At 38.8% G+C, this 16151-nt stretch overlaps 1 protein-coding gene across 3 annotated transcripts in view; it reads left to right on the forward strand.

The window, feature by feature from the left end:
* Positions 1 to 14974, forward strand: part of LOC135700323 (uncharacterized) — a 49613-nt gene extending 34639 nt beyond the window's left edge. For all 3 annotated transcript variants that reach the window (XM_065220803.1, XM_065220804.1, XM_065220805.1), the window contains exons 2-5: positions 781 to 1452; positions 13582 to 13705; positions 13774 to 14088; positions 14146 to 14974. In XM_065220803.1, coding sequence (XP_065076875.1) covers positions 1022 to 1452; positions 13582 to 13705; positions 13774 to 14088; positions 14146 to 14844 — 1569 coding nt within the window. In that variant the 5' untranslated portion in view covers positions 781 to 1021 and the 3' untranslated portion in view covers positions 14845 to 14974. The remainder of the gene's footprint in view (positions 1 to 780; positions 1453 to 13581; positions 13706 to 13773; positions 14089 to 14145) is intronic.
* Positions 14975 to 16151: the final 1177 nt, after the last annotated feature.

Below are 16151 nucleotides of genomic sequence, written 5' to 3' on the forward strand. Positions count from 1 at the left end.
TTACAGGTATCAATAATCACTATTTTTCATCAGCTACATAGTAGCTGCTTGGTAGGCATAGTAGGTGTTCAAGGCTGTCCCAAACGGTGAAAAGGACACCAGAAAAAAAAAACAAATAACGGCCCTTCTTAGGGACACCATTCGAAAAACAACCGGCCCTGTTCAGGGCCATCAATTCAAAAACGGAAAGAGTTAGGATAATTGATTATCGATCAATAAAAAGAACTAAAGGCTCAACCTATTTTTTTCAGTCTACTAGCGATCCTACGTCAAGCTTCCGTTCGTGCCCTAGGCACAAACCCTTCCACTTTTTCTATTGTACTTGGAAGGTTAAGTTTAACCCAGTTTAATCTTCTCATTGAATGTTGAAGCAAATTGAAATCTTATATGTGACATGAGCTCTATGAATGTATTTTCTTGAGACCAAAACAAAAGAAAACCATAATCTCAGTAGGCCTATAAGTTTAAGTAAGGACTTCTGATTGTAAAATGCACCCCTGGGACAAAATTACTTTTCGGCATTCAAAATAGGTTTTTCAAATTTTTTCGCGTATCTGTGATTGAGCATTGCTAGTGTAATGTCTCAAATAGCAATGCTGTTAGATTGATCCGTGAACATGTTTTGGGAATGGATTTAAAATTGGAAAAAAGGAATTTTGTCATAATGCTAATTTTGGACACATCGCCTCAATAAACTAAACCATTCAAATGCCATAAACACTACCAAGTTCTAAGCTCAATTCCATAAACTAATTTATCCCAATTCTTACCTCATTCCAGCAAGCTTCCTCCACACAACAAAACATTCGAATCGAACGAAACCAACCGCCCAATCAGAATGATTCACCCCCGAATAATAAACGGCGCGTGAGATCAACAATTATCGATCATATCAGCCTCACCTGAGCCAACAACAGCCTCCAAGTCTACGGTTGAAGTCATCAACCCTCCCTATCGGTTCCGCTCATCGCAGCAGATCTAGACATCATTGACATCATTCTCCAATCCCCGAGTGCACGCGATGAATAAACTGAAAAACTTGCTCCACCACCCAACAGCCGCCGCAGCCACCACCACCACCACCGTCAGCTCCACTGATGGTGGAGCAAAGGCAAACAAAGCCAACAACAACGAGCGGCTCGCACCGGAGGTCGGCTTCAAGTTGGTACTCGATCCGGGTTCGAGTTTCAGCTACGATAATGGCGAAGCTGACGGCGATAATAACAATCCATCACCGCCGCCACCGCCACAGCCGACGGCTGTGCCGGAGCTGCAAGTTCATCTGGTCGGCGCTCGCCATCTACCGGTCAGCTTTGGGCTGAAAAGCGTCGAGGGGTATATGATTAAGATCAAGCTGTTTCCCGGTACGGCCAAGTTTGACTCGTCGATTCAAACTACGTCGTGGCCCACGTTCGGGGAGACGTTTCGGTTTCCGCTGGTTGCTAGTCACAAGTGAGTATTGCGAGGGGGAATGCTGGTCCTACACGCAAAACTATCGGCATGTGTATTTAATGTCAGGGTCGGTTTCTTACATTTTCTGAATTTTTTTCTTACAACGAATGTAATGTTAGCTTTTACAGTGCACAGTGGGTCAGGAATGAAATGTACACAGCAAAAAATTAATTTTAATATCACATCAAAGTGGATGCACTTCAATCGTGTCGAAAATATGGTGTAATATTACTTGCCAAAAAGGGAAAAATTATCATTAATACAGTGCATGTGCTGACATTACGTTGCTTTTACTGCATTTGTTTATATGTGTGGCCATAAAAATTACATGAGATTTTCGACATGATTGAAGTGCATCCACTTGGATGTAATATTAAAATTTATTTTTTGCTGTGTAGCAGGCAAAAAATAATAACGATCTGGGATTGCATCCAATTGAGTTGACGTTTTGAGTAAAGCTTCTTGGATAAGTTGGAACGACAATTTGGTGTATAATAATAGTTCAAGTTTTGGCATTTGAAATTCCAAAATTCCATTGAAGCATCTCTGGAATACGGCCTCCAAGATACATACCCATTGGCGTAGCTAGCTAGGGGGCCAGGTGCCCTCCAGAATTATCCAGCCCCCCAGGAAGTTTTGGTGTTTTTTTTTATACACCGTTATTTTGTCAAGCAATTTCGAGGTAACTTTTTATTTTTATTGATTTTTATGCATGTTCACTTTTCTAAGTGTTCAAGAAGAAATAAAGTCGAGAATTTATATTATATCGACATTTGATCGTTAGCATAATAAGATGTCTTCAGCAATGTTGGGAAAATATCAAAAAATCAAATCTCACCAACGCCCAAGATCACGCTTGATTTTCGTAGACAAAAATCAACAAGCCAACAACTGCGGTTGATTTTGCAAGCTGTGATATCGCAGCTCGGAATATCAAGCTAACACAACTCACCAATTGCAAATCTCACCAAACTGTGGTGAGATTGAGTTTAATGATTTTTGCTTTACACCCGAATGCAACCGAAACTTCCATAACGGCTTGCAGCAGTCCCTTCGCGTCTGTCATCGGTGAAGATTAAAAAGCGATAGCAAACTATGCTTTCTCTTTCTAAGAAAACGATGTGCAATGGTATCATTTTTGTGTCGAGTCAACTCTCAGCTTGATTTTTGCACGTGTTGAATAGTCTCGCAATATCAAAGGAGCTTGTAAAATCAATATCAAGCATGATGTTTTGTTCCAATATCACGCGTGATATTGCGAGCGCATGAGAGCGGAAAAATATCAATTGATTTCTGATTTTGCCAACACTGGTCTTCAGGCTCTTTTAATTGGCCAAGAGTTCAGGGAATTCTCTTCCTTCCATTAATAACTCAACTTAAAAAGCATTCCCTGCTGTGTTCAACGTTTTAAGCACAAGATAGGAACTGATGAAGATAATCGATCAAAGCAGATAGGACTATTTGAAATGCTCATCGAGAATTTTCTTTAACCTCAGGGAACTTCGTAAAACTTCAAGGACTTCTAAGAAGTTCAGGGAACATTGTTGAAATTAATAAAACTAGGAACTTAATGGAGCTTCATAAAAAATCGTAGACACTCAGGGCGCTTTGGAAAATTTCAGAAAATTGCGTTGAAGTGGGAACTCTATTTAAGTTTTGGGATCTTCGTAGATGTAAGACATTATTTAATTTAAGTGAACCTCATTATTGTTCGGGGATCTTCATATAATTTCAGAATACTTGTTCTCATGAGCTTGGAATAGGGCAGGACACAAAGTTCAAGAAATTTCATACGCTGAAAATCAACGAGAAAAGTAGAAGTGCAGGAATTTCGTGGCATTTTGAGAAACTGGATAAAACTTCATATAAATGCAGAGAATTTTGTAGAAGATCTAAAACAATATTTCAGCCAACTTTTAAGATCTTCAGTTTAAGGAACTGCGTTGCAGTTCATCAGAGATCTTACTTCAAAAAAGCTCAATGCACTTCTAGAAAGTTTTGCGAAATTCGTTAAATTTCAAGGAACTTTCCAGGTGTTCAAGAATATATTTATGTAGATGATGGAGTCTTTTCAGAAGTAGTTAAGAGAAATGGAAAAAAAAATTGACATAAATTCAGGGAACTTAGTAGAAGTTGAGAAAATTTTGTAAAGCTTAAGGGAGTTTTGCAGATGTTGAGGGAACGTTGCATAGGTTACACGATATTATTTCAGACATCCTTCATAAACAGCAGGTAAGATTCAAAAGATCTTCTGCACTTTGACTATATGTTTAGTATTACTTCTGCGTGAAGTCAACGATTTACATAGTTGAAGATGCTAATTTGAAATAACAGACTGTAATACTAAACATATAGTCAAAGTACATAACTCTGGATGGGAGCCTACCATCATTTACTGTCATTGGTCAAAAGGTACAATAGCAGCACCTACCCCACAGCCGGCGCCGGTGGTGTAGTGGTAAGCGTGACTGCTTTCTAACACCCCGATGGGTCTGGGTTCAATCCCAGCCGAGGTCGGTGGGATTTTTCTGAGGCATAAAAATCTCTGGTCACGTCTTCCTTCGGAAGGGAAGTAAAGCCGTTGGTCCCGGCCCATGTGTGTTGAATGGGTGCGATATCCTACGCAGGTGTGGAAGCTGCCTTCCTGCACATTCGATTGCCATCAATGGATGGCAATCGATGTTCGTCGGTGATTGGCACTAGATTGCGGAACAGAGACCGACGTTAAATAAAGGAAAAAAGCACCTACCCCACCCATGCCCCCTCAAGATCGTCAAGTCGACGATGACAGGAGCACATATCGTGGTAGGGGTAAACAATAGTTGCAATTTCCAAAACCTACGACTGGATGTCTTCCTTCAAATAACAACTGAAGTGCGGTAAAAAATCGGTAGAACTGTTTCAAACACATCGTTGGTACTTGAGCGGTCGGTTTTCATCTCTTTTTGTCAGTGGTGGCTAGGGGGGGCCACCCCTTACCATCCCTCTCCAAAAGGGGAAGTTTGGTAAAGAGAGATGAAAAAACCGATTTGTACCTTCCTTAAAAGTTGTCTTAGCTCGAAATTCTACTATCAATATGGAATTTTCACACTGCCGTACTCTTACGGGACTATCAACTCTATACTTTCATCTATTCCATCTATCGTATAAAAATTACCACTACAGTCTGTTATTAATTAGCATCTTCAACTAAGATCTTCTGGTTGATCAAGTTCTGCAGATCTCCAACTGTTTGAAAATACAAATGAAGTCTGTCATATATTCTCTCTAGACTGCAGGTTGATCAAAAAGTATTCAAAAGTGCTCCAGCTAAAAGAAACTTATGAAATCTTAAATGGTGAATCTAGATTTCATGACGTGTTAGTACATTTTTTATAGGAAAAACTGGTGACTTAGCAATTTTTTTTCAAGAATTAGCGCGATATAGTGTGTATGGTTTAGAACATTGAACATTGATAATATAAAAAATAAAAATAAAGAAAAAGCTCTTATCCGTATAAAGGACGAGTAAATAATAAATTGGCACCGAATGAGTTCAACCAAAACTAACTCAATTTCAAATAAATACTTAATATAACCCAATAAGCTTTTGTAGAAAGTAATTCAAACAGGGGCACAATCATACAAGTTAGGAGTTCATTCCTTTCGATCGGAATTAAAGTTAAATGTGGGACTTCAATCTAGATTTTATATCAAACTCCGTGATCTCGCAAGCTAGGTTGTCCGAGGTATAGAAAAAATTCTAGATAAATGCTTTATAATTTTCTTTTTTCATCAACCATTAGAATCTGGAAAGCATGTGAGTTTGGGATCTCAAAACTGTTAATGACTATTATTATTTAAACTTTCAGAATTCAGGATAGTTCATTGACATATATTTTGAACTATTTCCTATGTCCTAAATGTATTGATTATTTGTACACATTGCACAGTCGTCCAGAAAGCACAGACGTGAGTGACTACCGACTGAGTCGGACGTGTGTGCTGTTTGCTGCTGCGTTCAGTGCTGTTGCTGGTTCGAGGAAAGTGTTCGACAGAAGGCTGGTCCGGTAATACGGATTAGGAGGCCGATTGGTGGAGTGATACGAAGATAAGGTGGCGGTTAACATCCGCAGGTGATGCGCTATAATTTGCGTGACGGTTTCAATCGGTGGCGGTGATAGAAGAAGAAAGAAAAAGCGTGATTGAGACTGGTTTTGGCAGGATTGCTGCTGAAGGGGCGAAGGGTCTACGCGGGGAGGCCCAGTGTGCATATGTGTGCGAGGGGAGCGGAGAATTGTTGATTCCACGACGAACGGTAGCGATAATTTCGAGTGCGAGAAGGCAGGAAAGGGGAAGAAAAGAAGAAGCTGATAGTGCGGGGAAAATAAAAATCCAAAAAGATAGCGGCAAACAGTAGTGTGTGAGTGAGCACCCTAAAGGAATACAGAGTAAAGCGGCGATGAAATTCTGTGAGACGAAGAGAGTAGAAAGAGAAGCAAAAAGAAAACGGTGAAAGAGAGCGGCAGCGGTTTTAATTGTAGAAGAGTGAGTGCCACATAGGTGTTTCATCTTCTCGTAGTAGGGGTTAAAAGAGAAAAAGAAGGAGAAGAACAGTGAAGTCCGACCGCAACGCGGTCCGCAAGAAAATAGTTTCCCTAGAAGCCCTTCAATTTAGTGAAGAGGAAGAAACTGCTGAGTGGTTGCGATGATGCGCGTTGGTGTCGGCCAAATGTTGTAAAGGATCGTGATCGGATTTACCGTGAAATACCGATTGGAGCTTATGGCCATTAAGGACAGGTAAGTAGTTGGTCCATCAAGGTAAGATAAATTAATAAACATATAAAGTATCCGTTCGATTTTGGCAACACGTCCTCAGTATATTTAAACTGCTTGTGCTCTGCAGTTATATTATTAAATTCTGTTTAATAATTTTCTTAGATTTTCAGTAAAATTCTGGAGCTTTAAACGTCACCTGCAGGCCTGTTCTGCGAGTAGTATGGCTCTTTGTCGCTAGTAGGGTGACGGTGGTCGCCTCGTGTGAGGTGACTCTTCATTTGATTGCACGGAGAATCACCCCACTAGTGCGTGACTTTTGTTGACTCATTGGTGGTGGAGATTCGCACGACTCGCGGAATAGGTCAGATGATAAGATTTGCATTTATTAAAGATTTTGAAAAGCTAAGAAGGCAAAATTGTGTTGACAAAATCTAACGGGTAATGCCGATATAAATATATATATATATACACACATTAAATGCAAAAGGGAGGGATGGGACCACCAGGGCACCGGATTGAAGCGATTTGGATGGGGAGAGTGGAATTGCCAACTCCCTGTCATTAACATTTCGTGAATTGACGGCGGGCTCTTCTCCCCACTCATTGGGACGTTCCCTCGTATGATGGCTTGTTCTACATCGGGTTGTAGGATTTTATCATTGGAAGGTGATTCTCCTGATCCCGCGGATTGCGCGTAAGTGTATCTGCTTACGGGTCCGCCCCTCCGTTTTTGGCCCTTCTTACAATGGTAAATTGAATACAACCAGGTATCGCACTTGATCAAGTCATACTTGGAGGATGATCCACTGTCTAATGGCTGTGCCTTGCAACAATGAGTGGTATCCTTTACATACATTACATACATACATACATTGCACAGTCGTCCAGAAAGCAAATTTAGCTGGAAAGATGGATTTTGAGCTTGAAATTGAAACTTTAGCTAAAAGTTGTCTTAAGCAAAGTTGATGCTATTAGTTAGGCGCTTATTTTAATGTCAAGAGATACTAGGGTGGTTTTTATGATCAATAAAATCAAATAGCTAACTCTCTTATTTTAAGTGATAGAGGCATATGTTTCAAGGAAAAGTTGTAGCTTATTAAATTTCTAATAACTTTGAAAAAAAAAGTTTCAAAAAGGTTGGAAAATAACCGATTTAGAGCAGTCACCTAGGGTGTCTCTAAAAAAAATCAGTTATTTTACTCTAACTTTCTTATTTTAATTTTTATGAAAAAGCCGTAACCTAATAAGTTTAAAATCTGTTTGAGGCGCACATTTTGACGCTAAAGGACGGAATATTGAACCTGTGTAGAGTAATTTAAGTTTTTCTATGAAAAATAGGGTTTTTTTTCAAATACGCGTATCTCACGTTGGGGCAAAACAAATTTTTTTTGATTGCATTTGAAAGGACACATTTTGTTTTACTTTGTGAAAAAAAAATTAGAGGTATGTTATTTTTTGTTTTGGAGAAATTCAGTTTTGAAAATACCAACGTTTACATATTTTTGTAGAGCATATAGGCCGACCCATACGAGAACAAGCGTTTAAATCGTTCTGAATCAAAATTTCATGCACACATCGTCTTTATATTATATTAGAATATGCAAAATATGAATCATACTCTTGAGGGCTTTATAAATTCATGCCCACGATATTTGTGTATTCTAGGATACATGTTTAATAATACGTTTAAAAATGTCTATGGTAGATCTCTAGTATTGGTTTTCAAGCAATTTTAAAGTCATAAGCAGAGTGAAACTGCATGTTCAACGTAGTAAATTGTGGCGTATTAAATATCTTGCTTCATCATCAAGAAATAAAGATCAGTTTATTTGTTTTGATCATTACCTGTATTTATTATTATGCCTGATTGATATATATTGAGTAATGGATATATTTATATTAAAGAAAATATTAAGAGTTGTTAGATTTATTTGATTTTATTGCATATATAAAACAAAAAAAAAAAAAACAGTTGAATTACAAAACAAGCTGCCTAGCCTGCTCCGGGAGATGGAGCTCTGAAAAACATCGTTTTTTTTTCCTATTTGTTAAAGATACGACAGGATCGGATGTTAACAATACCCAACAAGCAATTTGAGCTGATTTATAGCTGAATAAGCTATTTTTTAGCTGAAGAAGCATAATTTGCCTGAATAGGCTCTTATTCAACTTTCAAAGTTTGTTGGGTAGCCTCCTAAAAACATCTTCCATGTTGACTTTCCTATTAAACTTTCTCGCGTGCCCTTCTCGAAAATTTCGGATACTCTTATTCCTCGATTCCCCAGCCTCTTCTGAAAGCATTCCAACCGGGAGTAGGGAGTGTTGGATAATCACTGCTCCATGCACAAGTAATTTGTGCACAGTTGGAGACAGCGCATACCAACTGTATAAAATATTATACATCACTCGGGTTTCTTCGGCATACCCTTGGTATGCTGCCACGTCAATCTCTGCCTTGCTGTTTATCAGTGTCAGAATTTCGAAAAACCTCTCCATCAAATTTTCATCAAGCCCTGTATTTCTAGCAACTGCTTCCCTTTCTTGAAAAAAACGTCTTGCGACATTTCCGGAGTTGGAGTTGCCTCCCCCTGGACGAGGTTCGCTTATCCGTAACCCCAACTGCTCCTTGAGAGCTGAACGGATATGTTCTTCGCGTTGTTAAACTTCTAAGTTTTTCTTGGAAACCTTCCATTTCGGGGTCTGCATGGACAAACGGTAAGCTATTTTCAACAACATTTCCATTGATCGAATGTACGCGTGTAGTGGCGACACACCGAACTTGTACTTTTGTGGGTCAACTGAGTCTTCTGTTTCTAGAGCTAAGTTAAGTTTTTTCCCACTACGCAGGCAAATGTAGCAAGATTGAGAATACGTGCTCAACAAATCATTAATCACTTTTGTATCGACCATGGTAAAACACATTCTTGTAATAATTGATATACAGCCTACTTTCGTCGGCTCAAGCTCTTGAATTTCTGCGTTCATTTTCACAATCACTCGATTAGTGAGAACAGCACTCTCTTTTTCAAAGATCAATGATGTTGGACGACACAAACAAACAGAAGAAGGATAATCATTGTTCCATATGATTTGCTGAACCCCATTGGTTTCCTCGGACAGACGTAATGGAGCGATTGAAACCGCAAATATATTTGAGTCGATATACTCACGCAGATCACCATCCTCATCTTCATCATAGCAAACTTGATGGTACCTATGTAAAGAGACGTGTAATTATTTATATTTTAATATCTTGGAAAATAGCAAGTAGTAAAAATAATAACTGCCATTGCAAATTACTAAACATAGCATTAAGGTTCAATTTACTTTGATGCTTTTTGGAAAATTTCAAAATCAGTTTTTTCCGACGCATTATTTCAGATTGCAAAAAGCTCGCACTATTCGATTCCTTTTGATATTTTACACAAAATGACGCGAGCTTTTTGCAATCTAAAAGAATGCGTAGAAAAAAACTGCTTTTAAATTTTTAAAAAATGTATCAAAGTAAATTGAACCTTAAGTAGAAAGTATACGTCATAATCTTATTCAGTGTTGGGAAAATATTAAAAAATGAAATTTCACCAACGCCCAAGATCACGCTTGATTTTCGTAGACAAAAATCAACAAGCAAACTACTGCTGTTGATTTTACAAGCTGTGATATCGCAGCTCAGAATATCAAGCTAACAAAACTCACCAACTGCAAATCTCATCAAGCTGTGGTGAGATTAAGTTTAATGATTTTTGCTTTACACCCGAATGCAACCGAAACTTCCATAACGGCTTGCAGCAGTCCCTTCGCGTCTGCCATCGGTGAAGATTAAAAAGAGATAGCAAAGTATGCTTTCTCTTTCTAAGAAAACGATGTGCAATAGAATCATGTTTGTGTCGAGTCAGCTCTCAGCTTGATGTTTGCACGTTGTGAATAGTCTCGCAATATCAAAGGAGCTTGTAAAATCAACATCAAGCATGATATTTTGTTCCAATATCACGCGTGATATTGCGAGCCCATGAGAGCGGAAAAATATCAATTGATTTCTGATTTTGCCAACACTGATCTTATTATACTAATCATCAACCGATTATTTAAAATTTAGTGAAGAAGTGCCTAACCTGGAGTGATTCGAGCTTCTGTCACATCCCCATTTCATTACCAGAACCAAAGCTTTGTTTTGTATTGTAGTATCATATTTAAGGAACTCAAGAATACGCTTTACTGTGTGGTCAACAAGGTCTTGGAGAACAACATCCGCTTCGGACGACTTGATGGAGATGCCTATGGTAATGAAATGAATTAATATTATATCATTCCCTTCTGTTTATCTACATACCAGAAGGATAGCAAAGTTTCTTTACTTCAAGGATGGTCGAACATCATGATATTGGGCTTTGCTGAGGTCGTTTCTAACGATAAAACCAATAGCCTCTTCAGGAGTCAATGCTACTACCTCGTTATTCTTAGATGCGAACGATGTAGACGGATCTGCTTTAGGATTTTTCCGAAATTTTTTTTATGATCTTACCAGCAAGACGACGACCAGCTTCTCTTGCGCTAGATGCCGCTGCAAATCTAAGCTCTTCGGTGGTAAAATTTTCGAACCGCTCGTAAACGGTTTCTCTTTGTCCTGTCGGAGCTTTCGGAGAACGGTTTTAACTGTCGTTTTAGGTTAGTTTTCGGATACTTAGCAGGGAAAAACACTTTTCCCTTAAGACATCTCTCATTTTTTGTTTGGAACCGCGCAAGTGTACGTTTGCACTTCATCCAACGCGTCGAATAGTTAAGTTTTTCAATTCTTATGATTTTTTCAGCACTCGGGACACAAATATTAGGATATTTATCTAGCAAATGATTTATAACATTTTCATCACTGCTCCCAAGCACCCAAAACTCAACGATTTCACTTCGCGGAACTTCCATTTTAGCGCTTTCAAACGAGATAAAAACAAATGTAGTCACAGTAAAGAAAAGGTTAGTACAATTGGAGCTATTTTGACAAATCGAGCATCAGCTAACTTTTCTGCTATGAGGTTCTCAAGACAGAATTTCTCTAACACACTAATGCACTAATGCGTTATTTTTTCGATTACTAATACAGCTTCATTAGGCGAAAAACGGAGTAGGCTCTTCCCACGATCGGTTGGCATTCTATGGAGCTGTCACGATTTGATGAATTTTATTTTGCGTAAGTGATTTTCCAGTACTGACAATCAAGCTATCCAAGTAGAATTTCACGGACATTAATGCGGCGTGTAGATTCGTAACAATTTGACAGTTCTCACAGGGGGAGAGAACTATTCTCATAATTAGGATGCATTTTTTCAACGGTTGCAGCACCAAAAAAGTCGGTTGGTTTGTACTTAGAACTGCGACCGTCAAGCTTATCTCTTTTTCTTGATTTTGGGATGGGATGAAGCTTATCTCTATTTCTTGATGATGAAGCAAGATATTTAATACGTCACAATTTATTACGTTGAACATGCAATTTGACTCTGCTTATGACTTTAAAATTGCTTGAATTGCTAGTATTGGTTCTAGAGATCTACCATAGACATTTTTGAACGCATTATTAAACATGTATCCTAGAATACACAAATATCGTGGGCATGAATTTATAAAGCCTTCAAGAGTATGATTCATATTTTGCAAATCTTAATATAATATAAAGACGATGTGTGCATGAAATTTTGATTCAGAACGGTTTAAACGCTTGTTCTCGTATGGGTCGGCCTATATGCTCTACAAAAATATGTTTTTTTTTATATTTACTTTATTTGTACAAAAATATGTAAACGTTGGTATTTTCAAAACTGAATTTCTCCAAAACAAAAAATAACATACGTCTAATTTTTTTTTCACAAGGTAAAACAAAATGTGTCCTTTCAAATGCAATCAAAAGATATTTTTTTTTGTTTGCCCCAACTAGAGATACGCGTATTTGAAAAATTACTCTACACAGGTTTAATATTTTTCCGTCCTTTAGCGTCAAAATGTGCATCTTAAACAGATCTAAAATTTATTAGGTTACGACTTTTTCATAAAAATTAAAATAAGAAAGTTAGAGTAAAATAACTGATTTTTTTAGAGACACCCTAGGTAACTGCTCAAAATCGGTTATTTTCCAACCTTTTTAAAACTTTTTTTCAAAGTTATTTGAAATTTAATAAGCCACAATTTTTTCTTGAAACATATGTCTCTATCTTTTAAAATAAGAAAGTTAACTTTTTGATTTTATTTATCATAAGGACCACCCTAGTATCTCTTGACATTTAAATAAGCGCCTAACTAATAGCATCAACTTTGCTTAAGACAATTTTTAGCTAAAGTTTCAATTTCAAGCTCAAAATCCATCTTTCCATCTAAATTTGCTTTCTAGACCACTGTGCATTGCGATAATTCAAAGCCGGACATTTTTTTAAATTATAAATGAAAAGTCCTAGAATTAAGTGTTCTTACCTATTTCTGAGATTTGATTGATGATTAAATATGGATCATTTAATTAAAATCTAGGAACAAAATTCTATCTAACCTTTAGACGTATCTAACATGAGAATTTTCAATCCTTTAAATTTGTCGAACCTCTTAACGGAACCCCTTTATGAAGAGCTTTGAGTGGGTTGGTTTATTTCCTTTAAATTCCGTTATAATTGCTTATCTTTTGACATATACACGTATTTCGTCTACTACTTGCAGACTTCATCAGTCCCAAGTAGTGTTGAGTACTTGGCACTGATGAAGTCTGCAAGTAGCAGACGAAATACGCGGATCTGTCAAAATATAAGCAATTATAACGGAATTTAAAGGAAATAAACCAACCTACTCAAAGCTCTTCATGAGAATTTTGTTTAATTTGAGATCCTTAAAATCCGTATGATATCCGAACAATATGTTATTTCGTTACAAAAAGCTTGAACAAACGATCATTGCTTGTTCAAAATCAGTATGCTTATAAGGCTCCCCGGAACGTTGTTATGAAATTAATACAATAAAATGTAATATTCACCATTACAATAATGGTAAGCTTTGCCATAATTGGTCGTATAATTGGATGAAGCGGAAATGAATCCAACAGGAACCTTAAATAAAAAATAGCTTTGACGCCTTTTGATTGAATGACAGTTCCAGAGTTTCTCTATGTAGCTTAACAAAAAAAAAAAAAAAAACACAGAAATCCCCCCTCCACCCCTAGGCCCCCTCCAGTATTTTTTTTTAGCTACGTCAATGTACACACCTTGTAAGTTTTTGAAGTTTTTAACTAAAACCGCAAATCCTTTGGTTAACTGCTTCAATCCTAATGCCCAATATTTCCGAAGAATGCAGAAAGATGCATTGCAAAAAAAAAGTTCTCCCACAATTTGCTTTCCTCCTTTGCAGATCTTCATTCCGCGTGAAGAAAAACCAGTCCAAAGCGAAACCGGACGAATCACCGCCGGAGAAACTTTTCAGCGGCAACTTTGTCGTGTTCACGGTATTCGCTCTCTTGGAGTTGCCACCGGGGGTAAAATTTCGCCCAAGCTTCCGAACCAATCTACGCGTAAATTAACAAAAATTTAAACTCATCCACAGTTCCAGGCCACCCTGAAGCACAAAACGATGACCTTCATCCGGCAGGGCAGCCAACGGTTGAAGGACAAACCGGTCATCGGTAAGCTGGTCAAGGATGTGGAACCTCCCGATTCGAAAACTGCCAACTTTGACCAGAAGCAAAACCTCAAAAAACTGACCACAAGCGAAAGCCAGCGGAACATCGGATCGGTGACGTACTTCCTGGAACCGAAGGCATTCCAGGAGGTGTGCCGCGGGCGGTTGTACCAAACCGATGAAATGTGGCTACCGATCAAGGATATCACCGTGACTCAGCCGGCGGAAAGCCGGGTTACGGTAAGATTCTCTGTTCCACGTTGAGACCGGATGCCATTGATTGTCGTTCATTTTCAGATTTTCCAAAGTGTCAAAGGTCAAGTGGAGGTAACCCTGCAGCTGTGCGATTACACCGATGTCCATCTGGACAGTGAGAAAACCTCTCAAGAGGATCTGTCGTTCAACATTGATGGACCGTACTCGCCTACCTCTTCGTCATCGTCGTCTTCCCTCAGCAACCCGTTTCGCTTCAAGAAGGATCCACCCGCCTGCGGATCTCCCGTGCCAAGCTCCAATTCTCACAAGAGCCGGTTCAGTTTCAAAGGTGTCAAAAAGATTGTTAAAAGTGTCCAGAACAAGGAAAAGAATCAGAAAGGGCTGTGTTTGAAAATTTCAACCGCCAAAATCCGATGCGGAATCAAGGTGAAGGAGGACTTTGAGGCGGTCAGCGAGAAGATCTACCTGAAGACGACGGTTTTGGAGCATGAGATCCTATCGGCCACGTGGAAATCGGAACCATTCCGTCCGGCGTTGTCGACCCGATGGAATCCGGAGGACTGTACGATTGTGCTCCCGCTGAGCAGTGAGAGCAACTTGGATCACGTTTCGATACGGGTGGCACTGGCTGCGAAGAGCAAGGTCGGGAAGAAGATTTACTTGGGGCAGGTGTTTATGGGCCCGAATGCTCCCAGCTGCAATCAGATCAAGCAGGATCAGTGGAGGAAGATGATCGCGTACAAAGGGTCGGCCATTTCCGTGTGGCATAGTTTGGAGTAAATGCATTTTGGTATACGATAAATCATAAGTTGTGTCATATAGATTTTAAATCTTGAATTATTCGATGTTGAGTGTCATAGAGTTTGTCAAACAGACTTTTCTACTAATATATGCGAAGAATATTTAGTCACATCCTGTTAACTTATTAGATATCACAAGGCATGATTGAAAAGATCATAATAGCAAACTCATTGAAACGAACAGGTCACACGTTGTAACAGTGCATTCATTTCGATTCGCCTTTCGGCACTGATCTACAGCAACCGGCGCGGCAATAATTCAGTTATTTCTCTTTAAAGACCAGACTTACGATTTTCACACCTTCCGGGCGCTTGTGCTTTATGCCGATCGTCTAAGATTATTAGAAGAAAGTAAGAGCATACAAAATCCGTTAACTAACCGTGGATGGTTTTTCATTTATTTTCCTTTGGCTGCGCGTGGTTCTGCTCCAGCTGGAACCAGTTGTTGAACTGCCACCATCAGCACCGGTGGCCGCACTGAAAACGCCAAATGAATTTAATTTCTTTATACGATGGGCGTGGAATGGCGCAGGGTCGGTTCACCGGGGTTCCGGCCGCGGAAATACATGAAACAATGTTACTTCGAGTAAAGCGCCATAGACTTATAGGTTGTATACCGCCGTTATAGACGTTTGTCTCAGCAGTAGGTAAAGTTAGTGGTTATTATTTTGGCCAAATTAAATTAAACTGAGACACGTTTAACGATCTTTACCCAAGTGAACGGGGTGTTGTTTGATTAGCAGGCAGAGGGCAGGGGGAGGTGGCGCGGACCAATTTGCCAAACGTCATAACTTATGTATTGAAAAACTAGACACTGGGCATCAAGCCTAGTTTATGTAAGAGAAAGCTTCGCAAACTGTTTATGTTGCACGATGAATTCAAATTTCACTTTCTTTTAAAAGCAACTGAAAACAACATTTAAAGAAAAAGGCATAAATAGGATGATTCAACTGAAATTTAATGACAACGGTTTATTATTTGAGAAGGTCTACAGGAAAACTTAAATTAATTAAACTTTGGTCGAGCGTTAGAGTAGCGATTGAACTTTATGTGAAGACATCATATCAAAAAGACTGACAACTTCCCCATTTTCTAATATGACGCCCTAGCAACATTTTAAGTTTTATGAAATACTACAAAGCAACTATAAAACAACAGGCTATTTTGTCATTAATGCATCCACCAAAACCTCATTAAGACTAGAATATGTCTAGTTGGCCCACCCTGGAGAAGGTTCTGAAGGGTGTATTCTCGAAGCTCTTCAAGATTGATTTACTGCAAAAGGTT

Source organism: Ochlerotatus camptorhynchus, unplaced genomic scaffold, assembly GCF_037179485.1.
Source record: "Ochlerotatus camptorhynchus isolate MF236.1 unplaced genomic scaffold, CSIRO-AGI_Acam_v1.1 ptg000132l, whole genome shotgun sequence".
Lineage (NCBI taxonomy): Eukaryota > Metazoa > Arthropoda > Insecta > Diptera > Culicidae > Ochlerotatus > Ochlerotatus camptorhynchus.